This window comes from Abrus precatorius, unplaced genomic scaffold, assembly GCF_003935025.1.
Source record: "Abrus precatorius isolate BTA unplaced genomic scaffold, Abrus_2018 Scaffold5, whole genome shotgun sequence".
NCBI lineage: Eukaryota > Viridiplantae > Streptophyta > Magnoliopsida > Fabales > Fabaceae > Abrus > Abrus precatorius.
In genome coordinates, this window is record NW_020874395.1 from 21208366 (window position 1) to 21227814 (window position 19449).

General features: G+C 34.3%; 3 protein-coding genes and 1 non-coding gene across 4 annotated transcripts; 3 read left to right on the top strand and 1 right to left on the bottom strand.

Moving 5' to 3' along the window:
* The first annotated feature begins 724 nt into the window (after positions 1–724).
* On the top strand, positions 725–1540 carry LOC113868118 (ethylene-responsive transcription factor LEP). The gene has a single exon (XM_027503684.1). The coding sequence runs from the start codon at positions 725–727 to the stop codon at positions 1538–1540; it is 816 nt and encodes a 271-aa protein (XP_027359485.1).
* A 3252-nt stretch (positions 1541–4792) lies between these two features.
* Positions 4793–5545, top strand: LOC113866905 (lipid transfer-like protein VAS). Its single transcript, XM_027501703.1, has 2 exons — positions 4793–5111; positions 5439–5545. The coding sequence occupies exons 1-2, from the start codon at positions 4793–4795 to the stop codon at positions 5543–5545; spliced, it is 426 nt and encodes a 141-aa protein (XP_027357504.1).
* Positions 5546–9362: 3817 nt separating this feature from the next.
* Positions 9363–9980, bottom strand: LOC113866906. Its single transcript, XM_027501705.1, has one exon. The coding sequence runs from the start codon at positions 9978–9980 to the stop codon at positions 9363–9365; it is 618 nt and encodes a 205-aa protein (XP_027357506.1).
* Positions 9981–16941: 6961 nt separating this feature from the next.
* Positions 16942–17048, top strand: LOC113868204. The gene has a single exon (XR_003505230.1). It is a non-coding gene; the product is annotated as a small nucleolar RNA R71 (small nucleolar RNA).
* The last annotated feature ends 2401 nt before the right edge of the window (positions 17049–19449 follow it).

Consider the following 19449-nt stretch of genomic DNA (forward strand, 5'->3'; position numbering starts at 1 on the left):
ACAGTATTTTTTTAATTAATTGACAATATAGAATTTTAAGACTAATAATGTATTAAAAATAAACTCTTTATATTCATTGTTTTTGATTGATTAATAAAGCTTTATTATGGAATAAATTCACAAAATTAATAGTCAGTCAGATATTTTTAGTCTTTAAATTTTCAAAACTCTTTTATTAATCCTTAATTTTATAAAATAGCATTTCCTCTAATCATTTTTAACATAAATAATAATAATAATAAAATAAAATAAAATAAAATTTCTAAAACTAAAATTAACTTGAAAATGTAGTCCTTGAACATATGTGGATAAAACTTCTAAAGACAAAAAGAAAGAAAAATTAGAGAGGGCACGTGTTGGCGCTTGGCACTCATTCATAGAAAGGAGGGCATAGATGTAAAATACGATAATGTTAGGGGGACAATGAGGGTTTTGGAGAGGCAGGTCCTTCTTATTTAAACCACATACTCACATGCTCATTCTCCACAACAAAACAAACACCGAAACTAAAACGGAAGAAACATCCGAGAGTCACTAAAACCTAACCAAACTGCATGTCAAGTGCCAACATCATTCCTCTCCATTGTAAGTTCCCCTTCAGTCCATTCCTCTGTATCTACCTTCTTTCTAACATTACCTCAACAAATCGTTAACATTAATTCACGTCCAAAGCTCATTAAATTCCCCTCTACGACGTCTTCATCAACCTAACGACTTGAACATCATGAATACCATCACGTCATCCCCATCGTCCTCCAAGTCCAAAAAGAAGCAAACGACAACACCACAAGAGCAGCAACAACACGAAACGGCATGGGGTGGGAGGTACCTCGGAGTAAGGAGAAGGCCGTGGGGAAGATATGCTGCGGAAATTCGTGACCCTTCCACCAAGGAGAGGCATTGGTTGGGTACCTTCGACACCGCCGAAGAGGCCGCCCTGGCATACGACAGGGCTGCCCGCTCCATGCGCGGGTCGCGTGCCCGAACCAACTTTGTCTACCCGGATACCCCGCCGGGTTCCTCCGTCACCTCCATACTCTCTCCAGATGAACAAACTCAAACCCAAATCCACCATGCTCAAGAATTCTCCTCTCTGTTCGACCAAAATCCATTTACCCAACAACCCGACCCGAATCCGCAATTCTCCTTGGGCGGGTACCCGGTGATGACTAATACAACTACCTTTTCTACTACAGATAGCTACAGTTTTGGTTACACTGAGCAAAGTGAAGGAGGAACCAATGTGGAGGGTTCACATTTTAAACTGTTTGATGATGGTGAAACGCAGCTTCCACCGTTGCCACCGGATATTACAAGCTCTATGGGCTATGACATGGGTCATGGGTTTTACGGAGACAGCACCGGGTATTCGGATCCATGTTCCAATCTGAGTGAAAATGGGTCGGGTTACCCGTATTTGGGGTTTGAGTCCGGTGATTATGTGCATAGTCCACTTTTTAGTGCAATGCCAGCAGTGTCAGATAATGTGGCAACGGGTCATGATGGTTTTGACTTGGGAAGCACTTCTTATTTCTTCTGAAGTGAGAGTGAGTGTTCTTAAATTGGGGAATATGCATTGCGAATTTGAAATACGCGTGCGGCAATTTCGTGGTTTGTATGTGTTTTGTGTGCGACTTGGTCTGTAGTTAGTGTATTACTATGTGTAATGTAGTACATAGCGCGGTGAGTGTGCTGTGTGTCGTGAGGAAAGGGGCATATTTGGGTGTGTACTTGGGCTTTGTAGAGTAGAGGCTTCTAATGGGCCCTCTCTAACCGAGCTTTTCCTTTGCTATGTTTATTTCTCTCTGCGTAACAATTCGGTCCATTTGGATTATTTGCAACTATGGCTCACTTGTTGCTTACAAAAGTTGACCTAAAAAAATGCTGTTGCTCACATAGATTGACTTTTTAACCAAAATAATATATAAAAAAAATAAAAATACTGAAATAGACCTGCCTCAAAAATATTTACCAAAGAAGACCGATTTACTGTTTACGTACAGAATTCGTCTTCTCAAAAATCGAATTCTGGTCTTCCAATTTGTGTCCGTACAGTAGATTCCCAAATGGAATTCGGTTTTGAGGCAACCGAATTCCATACATAATTTGCATTTTTGTTTTTGTATATAATAAAAAAATATTATCTAATATTTATGTTTATATAATTATATATTGTCAAATTTAATAATAAAAATAGTTTTAAATAATAAAATAAAATATATTATTTGAATTCTATTTTTATTTTTATATTATGTGAAAATAAATATTTATATTATGTTAATTTATGTGACAAATGCATCCCCTCATTTTGTAAATTACTTTTAATATGCTGCGAGTTCACTTCTGGTCCAATTTTGAATCGTCGTCCAAAGTCGACTTTTGAGAGCGGTTGAAAAAAACTCGCTCTCCAAAATCGACTTCTAAGAGCGGTTAAATACGAACCGCTCTCCAAAGTCAACATTGGACCGCTCTCCAAAGTCATTTTAATATGAATTATGAATATTAATATGATAATAAAATAAATCTGAGAGCGGTTCAAAATGAACCGCTCTCCAAAGTTGACTTGTGAGAGCGGTTGGTTTTGAACCGCTCTCCAAATCCTCCAGCTAAATTCATTCCACCCTTCATGCGTGTACGAATTCATATTTATATAATTTATATATTGTCAAATTTAATAATAAAAAGATTGTTTTAAAAAGAATAAAATAAAATTTATTATTTGAATTATATTTTTATTTTTATATTATATGAAAATAAATATTTATATTATGTTAATTTGTGTGAAATAATAATTATATATTTATATTATGTGAAATAATAAAGAATATTTGGCATATATTTATTTGAATATGTAAATGATAAAATATTTCTGAATTATTATTTTATTAAATTAAAAAATATGTATATAAGATAAATAAAAATAATAAAGAATATGATGTAGAAATTTAAAAGTATATTTAAAAGAAGAAGAAAAAGCTAACTTAACTGGACGTTATATTAATAAATGTCATAATTTTACATAAGAAAGTATTTAAAAGAAAATCCCCTAATCATTTTCATAAGAAAGTATTTTCCAAAAACGGAATTAAGGATTTTTTAAAAGTATTTTACAAATATATTTCAATATATTTTTTCAATATTATAATACTTAAATACCCATCTTAGTATAAAATTGTCCTTTAAGTCTCTTAACATCAAAATTTTCATATAAATAAAAGACCTAACTATATACATTTTACCATATTCAAAGATATCGGACAAGTTATCACTATAAACAAAAACAAAGTTTTTTTTTTCTCTATTTAGATTTTGCAGTGTCAACATCAGCGTTACGACCTTTAAGTGTGAGCAATAGAATTGATTAAAAGAGAACGGTTATGCTACAAATTTAAATTTAAATTATTTATTTATTTAAAATATTTAAGCAATTTTGACTGAAGATTCTTTTATTTATATACTTTTTAATGTATTGTTAACCTACCAACATAAGATTTTTTTATTATTTAACACTCTGTTTTAAGTTCAACTAACTTAAGCCTGACTTGTATTTTAATCATTTTTTAAGATCTATAATTTCAAGTTTTGGATCTCTACCTCTAATTTTATTTTTTGTACTTTTTGGGTTTGTTCTTCCTTTCTTGAATTTTTGTGTGTGCCACATGTCTATTTTAGATTTAGACTATGATACCATATTTGTGTTTTTAAAAATGGGCTTAATCCTTTTTCCTTTATTTTTTTAATGCTATAAGTTTAATAATTTTTATTTTGTTTGACCTTTCTTTTTATTTTTTTATTTTTTTTGGCCCTTTATTTCTTTTCTTTTCTTTTTTTGGATTTAAGCACTGATACCATATTAAAAATTTGAAAATATATGCAATCCAATATTAAGGGATAATGATTGTGATATAAGCTTTAGTGACTAATTTGTTTAAAATACCTTAAGTGATTTGCACTTAAAGCGCTTTTATTTATATACCCTTTGACATGTTTCTAATTTCAATGTGGAACCTTTAATTGCTAAATGAGATATGTAAAGATGTTTTTTTTTTAATTGAAACAATTTACAAATAGTTTAAAAAATAGGTATGATTTTAATATTTTATATTTTAATATTTTAATATTTTAAATATAATTTATTAAAAATATTATTTTAAATTTGTTTTAATAATTTTTTATTAAATTTATGATATTAGTTTCAATATAACAAAATATCAATTTTAATGACATAAGCTTTTACGGTTATTTAAACATATAATAATAATAACAATAATAATAATAATAATAATAATAATAATATTTTTTATTAAAAATAAATATTATAATTTTTATGTAATGAGTGTTTCTTTTTTTAAAAAATACTTAAAATCAAAACTAAAATTTAATATTAATATTTTTGTATAAAGTTTATTAAAAAAATACTTAGTTAAATATTTTACCCTTAAAATCTTTTACGATAACGATTTGCTTTGGTGCTAAGAGGAAGCGCCGACCTACATGCTTCTCTGTTTGAATCCATAAGTAGCTTCACCTGTCTAACTATCACCGTTACCCGTAGCATCTTCCAATTAACTCTACCCACGCCACCAAATTGAGCTTCTAAAAAATAAACCAAGACAAAGGGTCAACTAGTTTGGCTACAAGTTAGATCACCAACTCTTAATTAACAATAATTTTCAAATCACTTTTTGCTCCTTCTCTTATTAACTGAGTCATGATCTACCCTATCTATGCCACATATAAATGCTATGCACAATGGCAACAAGGGCATAAGCTATAACCATTAGAAACGAAAATGGAAACCATGTTGAGGGCACTTTGTTGCATTGCGTTTCTTGTGCTACTAACATGGATCCCAAGTGGAAGTGCCCAAGATAGCACTTGCCTAAGCAAGCTTTCACCTTGCCTAAAGTACCTTAATGGCACTGAAGAGCCCCCTAATAGTTGCTGTGAGCCACTTAAATCAGTGATTGAATCAGATGCAAAATGCCTGTGTAGCTTGGTAAGCAACAAAGGCACAAGGCAAGCTGAACAAGCTGGAATCAATATCAATGAGGCTCAGAATTTGCCTGCTCGATGTGGCCAACATGTCAATCCATTGTCCTGCCTCGCAAGTATGCTTTCCTTCTAATACTATTTCCTCTTGCTAACCATTGTCTCAAGGCATTGTTTAAGAAATTTAAAATAAAAAGGTTGTACTAAAAAATGTGTCAGACTAAGTTAAAATTTATAATAGAAAGTGTAGTTATTATAATACTAGTCAATATTTGTCAATACCAGAAAACTATTAATTTTTTTTTCAAAAAGAAAAATGATAATACTTATAATTTTAAATGATCAACGTAGAGGTCATATTTTGCATTTTTCATTAAGTTACCTTCTTACTACATCATCATGGGAATTGTAGTTGAACTAATTGATATGCGTATGTTGTATTTTAGGTTCCCCTGGTTCGATGGAGTCAGAGCAAAATTCAGCAACCAAGTTGATGGATGTGTCTCAGGGCGTTATAATTATTTTAGCTTTGTCAATTATTGGACATTTATAATCAGAAAAATTTAGTGTATTGTTTCACTTATTGATACGGTGTTGGAGGGAGATATTACTTATGGAGCAGATTTATTTTTATTTTTATTTTATCTTTTTCTCCATTGTTATTCATGAGAGTGTGGCTTGTAATTGTTGAATACTGAAATATACAAGTTTAGTTGTCAGTATTGTTTACCTTTTAACGTATATTAAGTTGACTAGGTTTGCGTTCTTTATATTAATATAGCGAGCACCTTTTCATAAAATAGATAAAGTATTCAAAAATTTATATAATTTAATTATTAATTAATATTTTATTACTCTATATTTTAACAGATAATATATTATTTTAAATATAACTAAATATTTACTATTAAATTATATATTTAAAAAGTCTAAATTTTTTATACTTAATCTTCATAATAATATTTACTATTATTTTATATGTTTTTTATGTAACACCTAATATTACGTGGTTTAATGTTTAAAAAAAGTTAGTAAATCTGAATTTCTCAGTTTCTTTTTTCTGTGGTTTCTCACTCCTTTTTTTTTTTGTTAAAATTTTTCATAAAAAGTTAAAAATCTGAATTTTTCCAACTTTTATATATAAAGTAACATTAATTTAAGGGTTTAATTATTTGTAATATTTTATTTTTATTTTATAAATTATTTTTGAAATTTTCTTTTTTTTAATAAAATTTTATCTTAATAATTAAATTTATATTTTTCAAAAGTTAAATATCAAAATTTTTAAACAAAATTGAAATGTTCACAATTTTGTTCCAGTTAATTAACTGTGGAACAATTAATTTTATTAAAATAAATATTATTTAAATAATAATAATAATTAGAATCATCATCAATATATAATAATTATAAAATCATGCAAGTTTTTATATTTGAATATTAACAATACCCTTTTTATAATATTACACATTTCATTTCATTATACAAGATGACTTACAAAATTAAAATGCCTAACTATGATTCGTTGAAACCCAAAGGTTACCACTACTAGAATGTTAGTTTTTACCTCCAAAGTTTTTGTAAAAAAAATGAAAAATTTACATAAAAACTGATTCCTTGCAAAATTTGCTATAAAACCTTCTTGGTAAATATCTCTATAAAAAATCCGTAGGTAACATTTTTAAAAATTTTAGTAGCTAGTATAAAAAGGACTTTTTATGTTAATTATAATTAACCGATGTAAGAAAAAGTGTAGTGATATTTTTTAAAATAATAATAAAATTTTAAAATTAGTTCTAAAATAACTAATATAAAAAATATTTTAAAATCAGTTTAAATTTAAACTAGTATAAAATGTGTTTTTCTGAATAGATTAATTTTGTAATAATAAATATTATATTAATTAAATTTTAATTAATATAAAATCAACACCTATACACTATCGTAACATACTTGTTTGCTATAAAGAAGCATAAAAATATAAAATCAACACCTAAACACTATCGTAACATACTTGTTTGCTATGATGAAGCATAAAAATATAAAAGAAATAGAAATATGAGAAAAACAATGAAATTTTAGGGAAAAAAATTTGTCTAAACCTAGGCATTTAGTTAATTAGATATTTAAAAATTATATAAAATAGACATAATTTATAAAAATTAAAATTTTATGTTAAAAATTATGTTGTTTTAAAGGTTAAAATTATAAAGGCAAAAAATTGTAAAACTTCTTAAATCAGATGCTAAATAACTAATATAAAGGTACTTTTTATATCGTTTACTTTTAGATCAACAATATAAAAAGTTTTAAATAAAACTTTTTATATCAGTTTGTTTCTAGAACTGATATAGATTGCAAATTTCTAGATTGATTTTTTTTTGCAAATAATATAAAATTGATTTAAAACGTAACATTTTATAAGTATGCACTAGTGAAATAGAAAAAATTGGAGAACATGAATATGAACTCTTACATTTTTAAGTTAGCGTTGTAGGTCATTGACAAACACAAACTCTTACTAGATTCATAAATGATTTTATTTTATTTCATTCGTCTTCTTTTTTATTAACTCATTTGTTGATACACATTATTAGCAAACATTGTATGCTTTTCATTTACTAACTTAATAATGATTAAATTGTAACATCTTCAATTTAATTTTAAATAAATAATATTTTTGCAAATTCAAAATAATAAAAGTTTTATTAAACATTTCAAAATAGGAAAAGAGTTACAAGTTTATATCAAATAACTGCTACAGGACCATTTTAAATACAACAATTTTAAATTAACATTCTAAGCCCTATAGCAGTTCTATCCAACCCTTCACTGAGTCCAATGCTGATCATCTTGATTACTTGAAAAATGAATGTAAGGGTGAGTACTTTACACTACCAAACACACGAACAAGCCTAGAGTCTCACCTTGCACATAATTTACATTATCTCTAATACACTTTGCACAATATAATCACAGGCAACATTACCACTCAATTTATTTCTAATTCAACTCCGATGCACTCACGGCACCAAAGAGTTTACACACACATAATTATCAAACAATAATCCCGTGCATTCACTGCACGCTAGCCACGCTCACTGTGGCACTGTGATCACACATTTTTACTATAGATGGTCGCTAGTTACCCCCGCCTCACGGATACCACGTGGGCAGTCACGGGTCGCTCAACAAAGGTAGTGGTCAGAGGTCTAGTCAGGAAGAGAGAGTGTGGCCCGTGGTGCACCCGCTCCCACAGTCGGTGCACCCTCTCAAAATTTGCAAAACAATTCTCAAGTGCTTGACGTGCTCTTCCTGAGTCTTCAAATAAATAAGGATGTCGTCAATGAATACCACTACAAACTTATCCAAAAACTCATGGAAGATTCTGTTTATGTAATCCATGAACACCATAGGCGCATTGGTCACTCCAAACGGCATCACCAAGTACTCATAGTGACCATACCGCGTCCTAAACGCCATCTTAGGTACATTTGCATCCTTTAATCTGATTTAATGGTACCCTGACTTCAGGTCAATCTTAGAAAACACTGCAGCTCCTCTCAACTTGTCCATCAAATTGTCAATCATCGGAAGCAGATACTTATTCTTAACTGTCACCTTGTTCAGCTGCCGGTAATCCACATACATCCTCATACTTCCATCCTTCTTCTTCACCAAGAGCACTGGTGCTCCCCACAGCGACACTCTTAGTCTTACAAACTGTTTCTGTAATAGATTCTCTATTTGCTTCTTGACCTCTGCCAACTCCACCGCTGACATCCTATAAGGTGCCATAGAAATCGGGCTTGCCCTGGGATTGAGGTCAATAGCAAACTCTTTTTCTTTCTTAGGCGATAACTTGGAAACATCTTCAAGGAAAATTTCTAAGAAGTCCCTCACCACTGAAATATACTCTGACTCCACCATGCTTTCGGCCTCCATTGAAAACATAACCATAAAGGCCTTGGCGTTTACCGTGTTCTCCCACACACCTTGGCTCATAAGCCGCGGAACCTCTGTCAGTGCCGTATCGAAGATCAAAGTCTTCTCGCTACAGTCTAGTAGCACATGGTTGGCAGCAAGCCAATCCATTCCCATAATTACATCCAATTAAGTGGCAAACAAATCAGATCCGCCTTAAATTCCCTATTGTGCACCATCATCGAACACCCCAAACACACCCGTGACGTCATAACTGGTTTACCCGTAGGGGTAGTTACCACAACATTACACGGCAATTCAGTCTCATACAAGTTCAAGCTCTTCACACAATCTACAGATATAAAAAAGTGAGTGGCACCTGAGTCAAACAGCACATCTAACAATCTGCCCTTAATTATACATTTACCTCGGATCAGCTCCTTTAACTACGAAGCCTCTGCTCCACTTATGGCAAAAACTCTACCCATAATGCTCGGCTTTGGCCCCATACTCGGCCCTGTGCTCCCTCTCGATTCTGGTCTCTGAGTTGTACTTGAACTGCCACTCCTCTTAGCAACCCAACACACATTGGCAGTGTGCCCCGACTTCCCACAATTATTACAAGTAGTCTGTGGCTGTGGCCAGTCCTTCACCATGTGTGGTCCTCCACACCTGAAGCATTTGAGTGGTCCTCTGAAAGAGCCCGTTCCTGAACCAGAGCCAGAACCAGTACCATTGCTCCTCTCCTGAGATGAAGTCCCTCTGGAATATGAATGACTAGAACCCAAATACGGCCCTTTAGAGAATCTAGGAGATCTTCTATCCTGTCTCACTGGCCCGGCTCCCCTAGTGTGCACTGTTTTCCCCTTTGAGTTAGCTTCAAAGATTCTACTCTTACTCACCAGAGTGGACAGGTCTATCAGCTGGAACACACTAATTGCAGCTCGAATGTCCGGCCTTAGCCCGTGCTCAAACTGTGCACACAAGTCCTCCTCACCATCCCCATGTTGGTAGTGAGGCCAGTACTTCATCAGCTCTTGACTCTTTGCTACATATTCTCCCATTGTCATGCTTCCTTCCTTCAGCTTGAGGAATTCACGGGCTTTCTGCTTCCTCAGATTCTAGGAAAAGTAATTTGCTAGGAAAATTGCCTTGAAGGTCTCCTACTGAATGTAGCCACACTCTTGTGGCAATGTTTGACTGGCAAACCTCTACTAGTCTTCCACTTTCCCACACAGCAAGTAGATGGCGTATCTTACCATGTGTTCTTCACGACACCCTGATCAATTGGATTTTTATAACCTTATTTCCTTTCATTCCTAGCTCATTAATCCTCTTTTGTGCCTAATTGGTTTGAATTGGATCATTTTATGATGTTTGAATTTATTTGGGCTTTATTTAATTTTTCCAGTATTTGGCAAATTCTGATACTATTTTGGTTTCTGGACCATATCTTGAGTTGTAGAACTTATTTCATTGTGATTCTTGATTTGTAGGAAAGCTAAGAGAAAGGCGCACAATTCTTATGAGAGGTCAGAACCCAATTCTGATGATAAGAAGCTGAAACTGGGCCTGGAAAAAGTCAGAACGCTGCACTCGCAGTTTCTGACCTTGGTGCAGTATTTGGGCCATATCTCAGTACAGATGTCCGTTTAAGCCCATTCTAATTGCGTTTTGAAGCTAACATCCAGGGATACAATTTCTCTTCATATCAGAAATTGAATAGAATAGATCTTCATAGCCAAAAACAACACGCAATTTCTTCACGGATTTAACATGGATGCTAGGCAACAATTACAAGCATAACTTTCCCTCCAAAATTCAAACTTGAACAAATAAGGATTCCAGAGACAGCTATTGAGTAGAGGATTAATGTAACTGAATAAATATTAATTAGTTTTTATGTTTTGACCCTTAAGAGCCTATATTTAAATTTAGGGCAGCAAGCTGTAAAAGGTGGGGTTGAGACGTTAGGAGATTAGGTTTTATGTTTTAGGGTTTTTGTTTTCTTCTTCTTTTTCTCTTCCGTTTTTACCTTTCGTTTTCCTCCATTAATGGAGGCTTAGACTTTCATCTAGTCCAAGGATTGAAAAAGGGCTGAGACACTCTTGAGGATCAGTTTCACAATTTATTCAACAACAAATTCGGTTTCATCTCTTCCTTCTTTCTCCTCTTGCTAATTATGATTTCAAATTGAAGTTCTTCGTTTGGATTGATAATTGTGTAGTTGTTTGATTACATATTATTCGGTTGATGTATGTAATTAATTCTTAAAGGAGTGTGAATTAGATTTTCAGGTTTGAGATCTAAGATTAATGGCATTAGTGAATTAAATTAACACAAATCGATTAGGTTCTAGAGATTTCTGAACTTTGAGCGAATTGTGTGTTAATTGAATGCATGAGGGTTCTCATGTGAATGCTTAATTTGAATTGAGGTTTCATTCGAATTTAATATTAATCACTAATTTGTTGGTTGATGCATCTCCTTGGAATCCGGTGATAGAGTGGTCGTAGTTCTTCTAAATTCTTGGATTAGAGTTTTTAATTCTTGTTAACATTTGATTCTAATTAGTATTATTCTATAAATCAAACCCCCTCTAATTTTATAATCATATAACGTTATCATCATTGGGAGACGACTCGGATTGCACCTCTTACTACATAATTTTTATGCAATTTGATTTTTATTAATTTGTCTGAGCGCGACACTTGCGATCATACCCCATTGCATTGAAAACCTTCTCAACATCTGCCAACAACCTTTGAGCTCCCACGGGGTTGAATCCTCCCTCAAACTTTTGGAGGATCGTGCCTAGTGAAGGCAGACAATCCTCAGTACTCAGTCAGCTCTTCGCCTTGGTTGTGCACCATGGCCTCTAGAATTTGAGCCATACGTTCCATGAGGTCATTGGAGCCTCTAGCTCCTCTACCTCTACCCCTACCAACCAAGTTCAATCTATTGCTACAATAATTCAGCAGACACATTCTAGCACATCAGATCAATAACACATTTATAATTCAGGCAAACAAAACAATCAATACTTAACTTGGACACTTTAGCCCGTTACCGTAGCTCGGTTTGGATGAACTGCTCTAATACCAAAATTGTAACACCTTAAATTTAATTTCAAATAAATAATACTTTCGCAAATTCGGAATAATAAAAGTTTCATTAAACATTTCAAAATGGGGAAAGAGTTACAAGTTTATATCAAATAACTACTACAAGACCATTTTAAATACAATAATTTCAAATTAACATTCTAAGCTGTTCGGAGGGCAAGTGTACCCATCAAGAAGTAATAAAGGGTTCTTAAATTAAGTTCCTGAAATATCGTCCCACAAGGATTAATTTCCAGTTACTAAGAATTTCATAATTTAATTGTTCAAGCTTCAAAGATACGAGATTAATTAAAAACAAGAATTTATAAAATCAATTATAAAACTAAAAGCAAGGAATACACTGCACGCCTTGGTTAAACTTATCGGAGAGGAACCTAGGGCATATGGGTTTTCTCATTCCATCCTTTATGTTATTTTTCTATTTAACTTTAAATTCAATTTCCTTGTGATTACCAATCATTCATACGAATACTATTAATACCCAATGGTCATGCAATATTAATATTCTTTTCTCTAAATTAACATCCCCAATGGTCATGCAAGACATCAATTTAAGAAAGCTTAAGGAACCTATGAACTTGTTAATTTAATAACGATTAGAAGAGAAAGATTGGTTTGGTCCACCTAATCCTTTGTCTTGTTTTACCCTATAGATCTATTAATTAACAAAGGTACGGTCGCTTGACGATATAATTAATTAGGATTAAGAAATGAGCGCAATAGGATAAAATCTAATCACAAAACAGAAATCAAATTTAGATTCAAACATCAAAATTCCATAAATTCATGAATAATAGTTCCCATAGCCCTAGCTCTTGACTTAGTTACTCATGCTAAAGAAAATAACTAAAACAATCATAAACAAAGCCATAATCAAAAGCAAACTAGAATGAGATGAGTTCCCGATCTTCAAGTATGATCACTTGAAACTTCAAGTCTTGCCAAGCATGTGCCAAAGATCCCGTACAAGAGAGACGAGATCAGATGTATTCTAGAGCCAAAGCCAAGATGTCAAAAACTGGTCTTAAATGGTGTTTGAGATCTTCCCTTTTATAGGATTTGAAAACCCTACAAACTCTTCATAATTGGGCTTCTCACAGATGAGCACGGCCGTGCAAGGCCTTAAGCATGGACTCGAAGCACCCCCGTGCTTGTTGGAAGGGTCTAGGCATGCTGGCTGCTGCAAAGCTCTAATCTTCTATCAATTTGGGCCCAAAATCCACTTGCGGCCTTTTGATACCAAACTGCACAATTAATATATAAATTAGTGTAAAACCAAAATAAAATAAAGATCAAATATGAATATATGGGCTGTAAAAGAAGGCCTAAATACAAACTTATCAACTCCCCTATACTTATCTGTTTACTTGTCCTCAAGCAAAGTGCTGGTTAAGAGTAACATAATAACTTAAAACATAATACCACACAAGGAACCCGAGATGAGGAGATAAAGAAAGCAAAAAGAGTAATATCACTGAGCATAAGCAATCAAAAGGATTTCCAATTAGAATCTTATATTTCTATACTTTTCACTTAAACATCAAATTGGGGTACTCTACTTTTCTCTCTCACTAAGGGACAAAATAAGATATCGCTTAATTCTCCTAAAGAAGAGTGTACTACCATAGGCTTAACTATAAACCAACTTTCCACTAAATAAATTAAATGCAAGTAAAAATCATGAGGTCTTTTTCAGGTTATAATGTGGCCAAGGGGTTATAATAATTGAGGTGAGATAATTGACAAAAAAGGAATATACAAAGGGGTAATAAATTATAAAAATTATAAACATCCCCTAAGTTTACAAATGAAGCTCTTAGAGTAATTTTTATATTTTTGTATGTGAACAATATCTTTACTCTTCTCTCCTTTCAGTCATATATAACCCCTTTTTTCTCCCTCTCTCTCTCTCTTTTTTTTATACTTTCTTTCTTTCTTTTTGCATATGAGAGATATAGAGGATAATTTATCAAACAATTCAACAACTCAATTGCTCCATTCATAAACTCAAGGTCATCAAAATATTTTTATAAATTTAATGCAAGGGACCAAGAAAATCAATAAAGCTCAAAGTGGGCAACTAGTTGTATCTCAAACATGCTGAAGGCCAAGAATAAAAATCTTATTATGCCTCAATCATATTAAAAACATGCAATTAAAAAGAGAAGTCTTAAGTTGGTTCCAAGTCAAGTTCTAGAGCACAAATCTTAAGGAGATGATCACACAAAACAATGAGGAAAGGGGTATAATTAATTAAATTAAGATAGAAATCCCCTTTAAGGCTCAAAACTTACATCTGTGGGTTAAAGTTTAATGTAGAGCATAAAAGTAAGGAACCTAGCTAATTATTAGTTTCCAAATGAAAGTATAATGCCAATAATAATCACTCAACATGCTCTTCTATCTAGAAAAAATTGGGTTCCATGAGGGAAAAAGTTTTAAATTATCATAAAAAATAGTATAGGCACTTTACTCAGTAACATACAAATAACAATCATATAATTAAGAACTACTCCCCTATACTTAAAGTGAAACATTGTCCTCAATGTTTGAAAGCAATTAACTTAAAAGTATGGAAAGAGAGCAATTGAATAAAAAGGAAAGAGGTTCCCTGATAATTCTTGGCGCGACGACTTCGGGTGAGGGAGCACAACCATGCTGAAATCTTGAGCATGCCCATGCTTATGATATAAAGCTTTCTCTCGCAACTGCGACTCAATGCACGACCGTGTATGTGATGAGCACGGGCGTGCTTCCAAATCAGAGCTCAAAAGTGTGGGAACAATCAACTCCGTTCTTGCAATCTTTCAATATGCTTATTCTTTATTTGAAAAATAAAATATAAATAGAAAAAATTAAAATAAACAAAAGGAAATAAAATTTAAATAAAATAAAAGACACAGATTGCCTCCTAGGAGCGCTTGTTTAACGTCACGAGCTTGACGTTCCTGTTAAATCATGGTGGGAAAAGGGTATGAGTCTTAGAGGTGACTCCCTTGATATGCAATTGTCTCCCCAGCAGCTTTGCCTCCCCAACACCTATTACATCAGAAAAAAATTTCATAAGATGGAGATTAGAATAAAGAGAAGAAAATTTAAGCTCTAAATCAGGAGGCTTATTAATGGATGTTTTAAGCTTTTATCTTTTCTTCTTCTTATATTGCTTCTTCCTTGGCCTTCTTCTTGTGGTTCCATGCTTCACATGAATTGGAGGAGGAGAAGCAACATCCATAGTGCTCACAAAGTGATAGGACTCTTGGCTAGAAGGGTACTTGAAAGAATTGAAAACTTGAAATACAACTTCCTCATCATCTAGCCTCAGTGTAAGCTTCCCTTCTTATACGTCTATGATGGCCCTAGCAGTGGCCAAGAATGGTCTCCCTAGTATGATGGGGACATCATCATCTTCCTCCATGTCAAGTACCACAAAGTCAGCAGGAAATATAAACTCCCCAAATTTTACAAGTACGTTCTCCATTATGCCTTTGGGGTATGTGATCGACCTATTTGATAGCTGAAGTGACATGGAGGTCAGCTTAGGTTTATGCATTCCAAGCTTCCTGAAAACTGAATAAGGCATAAGATTAATACTTGCTCCTAAATCACATAAAGCCTTATCAATATGAGTTTTTCCAATTGTGCAAGGAATAGTAAAACTCCCTGGGTCCTTAAGCTTAGGTGGAAGCTTTTTAAGGACTATAGCTAAGCACTCCTAGGTGAGCTTCACAGTTTCATGTGCTTTCAACTTTCTTTTATTGGTCAAAATCTCCTTTAAAAATTTAGCATATATTGATGTGCACTTTGCCCAATAAGTCTAAGAACTTGTGGAACTCTTCATCATAAGGAAGGTGACCTTGCAATCGCTGTGTGAAAGGTATCTTAGGCTCATAGGGCCTTGGTTGAACAAGAGACTCTTCCTTCTTTTCTTTTTCAAGCTCCTCGCTTGAAGCACGGTCTTGCTCATAGTTATGCATAGCCGTGCTTTGATCACTGTCATGGGCGTGCTTGTATAAGCACGGTCGTGCTTCAGTTTCAGCAGGGGCGTGCTCATCAGTAAGCACGAGGCGTGCATGTAGAATCAGCATGGGCGTGCTTCTCTATAAGCATGGGCGTGCTTCTCTATAAGCATGGGCGTGCATGTGCCTTTGTTCTGCGATTCTTGTAGTTTCTTCCCACTTCTAAGAGTGATGGCATTGGCTGAGATGGCAGTGTTCCCATCACTCTTTGACTCAGAAGGTTCATAATTTGCTCCAACTGTGCACTCATCTTAGAAGAATTGGCTTGTATTTCAGATTTAACCTCTGTGAACCTCTTATCAGTTCTCTCAATATGTTGGTCCAACTTGGATTCAAGCTCTGTCATCCTCTTATCAGAGTAATACACATATTGCATCATCTGTTCTTGAAAGTTGGATTGAGATCTAGGAGCTTCTTTTCCTTCAGGTCTTGCTCCTTGACTTTGCATATAAGGAGGGCGATAAACACTTGAATTTTGACTTCCAAAGCCATTCCTCCAAGAGTTAGGAGGATTACTCCTCCACCCTGAACTGTGATTGCCCATGAAGTTTGCCTCCTCTTGCTTAAATTCTGGGCTTGCGGGAGCTCTTACAGTTTGGTCTCGAGCCTTCATTAAAGATTCTAGTTACTTTGCAAGGGCTGCCATTTGGTTCATTAGTGGACTGCTGCTCTCTACTTGGTGGACTGTGGCGGTCTCTTTCCTCTTGATGTTGTAAGAGTCAGTGGTGTGCCACTGGAAGGTAGAAGATTCCATCTCATCTATTAGCTTGTATGCATCATCTGGATCTTTTCTTATGAGGGACCCTCCTGCTGCGGCATCAATCATAGCCCTGATAGTGATTGATAGGCCACTGTAAAAAATTTGTACCTGTCTCCACGTCAAAAAATCATGATGAGGACATCTCCTCAAAAGCTCTCCAAATCCCTCCCATGCCTTAAATAAAGATTCAGCTTCATGCTGTTGGAAGCAACATATCTCCGTCATAAGCTTAGAAGACCTTGATGGAGGAAAGTACTTTCCCAAGAATTGTTGAGTGAGATCCTGCCAAGTTCTGATGGAATTGGCTAGGAGTGAGGAAAACCATGCATTCACCCTTTCAGATACTGAGAAGGGGAAAAGTCAGAGTCGAATAGCATCGTTGGAGACCCTATTGTACTTTATGGTGTGCGTCAATTGGAGGAATTTTGTCAGATGAAGATTAGGGTCTTCGTTAGACATTCCTCCAAATTGTATCGAGTTCTGGACCATGGTTATGAGTGCTGGTTTCAATTCAAAATTGTTGGCCTCCACATTAGGTACCGCAAGTGTACTCATCGAGAAGTAATAAAGGGTTCTTAAATTAGGTTCCCGAAATATCGTTCCACAAGGATTGATTTTCAATTACTAAGAATTTCCTAATTTAATTGTTTAAGCTTCAAAGATACGAGATTAATTAAAAACAAGAATTTATAAAATCAATTATAAAACTAAAAGCAAGGAATACATTGCACGCCTTGGTTAAACTTATCAGAGAGGAACCTAGGGCATATGGGTTTTCTTATTCAATCCTTTATGTTATTTTCCTATTTAACTCTAAATTCAATTTCCTTGTGATTACCAATCATTCATACGAATACTATTATACCCAATGGTCATGCAATATTAATATTCTTTTCTCTAAATTAACATCCCCAATGGTCATGCAAGACATCAATTTAAGAAAGCTTAATGAACCTATGAACTTGTTAATTTAATAATGATTAGAAGAGAAAGATTGGTTTGGTCCACCTAATTCTTTGTCTCATTTTACCCTATAGATCTATTAATTAACTGAGATACGGTCGCGTGACGATATAATTAATTAAGATTAAGAAAGGAGCGCAATAGGATAAAATCTAATCACAAAATGGAAATCAAATTTAGATTCAAACATCAAAATTCCATAAATTCGTGAACAATAGAGCTATTGACTTTGTTACTCATGCTAAAGAAAATAACTAAAATAATCATAAACAAAGCCATAATCAAAAGCAAACTAGAATGAGATGAGTTCTCGATCTTCAAGTACGATCACTCGAAGCTGCAAGTCTCGCGAAGCATGTGCCAAGGATCCCGTGCAAGAGAGACGAGATCAGATGTATTCTAGAGCCAAAGCCAAGATGTCAAAAACTGGTCTCAAACGGTGTTTGAGATCTTCCCTTTTATAGGATTTGAAAACCCTACAAACTCTTCACAATTGGGCTTCCCACAGATGAGCACGACCGTGCATGGGCTCAAAGCACCCCCGTGCTTGTTAGAAGGGTCTGGGCATGCTGGCTGCTACAAAGCTCTAATCTTCTATCAATTTAGGCCCAAAATCCACTTGCGGCCTCTTTATACCAAATTGCACAATTAATATATAAATTAGTGTAAAACCAAAATAAAATAAAGGTCAAATATGAATATATGGGTTGTAAAAGAAGGCCTAAATACAGACTTATCATAAGCCTTATAGCAACTCCATCCAACCCTTCACTGAGTCCAATGCTGATCGTATTGATTATCTAAAAAATGTATGTAAGGGTGAGTACTCTACACTACCAAACATACGAACAAGCTTAGAGTCTCACCTTGTACATAATTTACATTATCTCTACTACACTTTGCACAATATAATCACAGGCAACATTACCACTCAATTTATTTCTAATTCAACTCCGATGCACTCACGGCACCAAAGAGTTTATACACACATAATTATCAAACAATAATCCCATGCATTTACTGCACGCCAGCCAAGCTCTTTGTGCCACTGTGATCACAAATTTTTACTATAGATGGTCGCTGGTTACCTTCGTCTCACAATACCACGTGGGCAGTCACGGGTTGCTCAACAAAGGTAGTGGTCAGAGGTCTAGTCAGGAAGAAAGACTGTGGCCTGTGGTGCACACGCTCCCACAGTCGGTGTCACCACCACTCCCTCTTCCCTAAGGTATTTCTATTGTCCTCATCTTCCATATCCTAATGTATCGCTGAACCATTCACAGCATGTTACACTGGCGTTTTGGAGGTAATTTAATCGATGGGATAGGGTTTTGGGTCGAGAGAATCTATGACATTTTGAAGGAAAGGTGAAAAATAACCTTTCTCGAAACCTAACCCCTTTAAAAAATTTCTGGTCGCGATACTCTCGCTACAGCAACTCCCCCTGTCGCTATAGGAAAAATCCAAGACGAAATTGCACCTTGATTTCTGCAGAATCTCGCTATAGCGAGACTGCACCCAAAAATGCACCCCAAATTGTCACCTTGTCGCTGTAGTGACAAGGCGACAATTGGACGCCTTCCTCCTAGGGCCCTCTCACTACAGTGAGAGCACCTTGCACCAGACACTCAGCCTATTTTCCAAATTCAGCAACATACACACGTACATA

Coding starts and splice junctions, on each gene's coding strand:
- LOC113868118 (XM_027503684.1), top strand. CDS start 725: ATGAATACCATCACGTCATCCCCATCGTCCTCCAAGTCCAAAAAGAAG.
- LOC113866905 (XM_027501703.1), top strand. CDS start 4,793: ATGGAAACCATGTTGAGGGCACTTTGTTGCATTGCGTTTCTTGTGCTA. Junction 5,112..5,438: donor TCCATTGTCCTGCCTCGCAA/GTATGCTTTCCT, acceptor GTTGTATTTTAG/GTTCCCCTGGTTCGATGGAG.
- LOC113866906 (XM_027501705.1), bottom strand. CDS start 9,980: ATGGGAGAATATGTAGCAAAGAGTCAAGAGCTGATGAAGTACTGGCCT.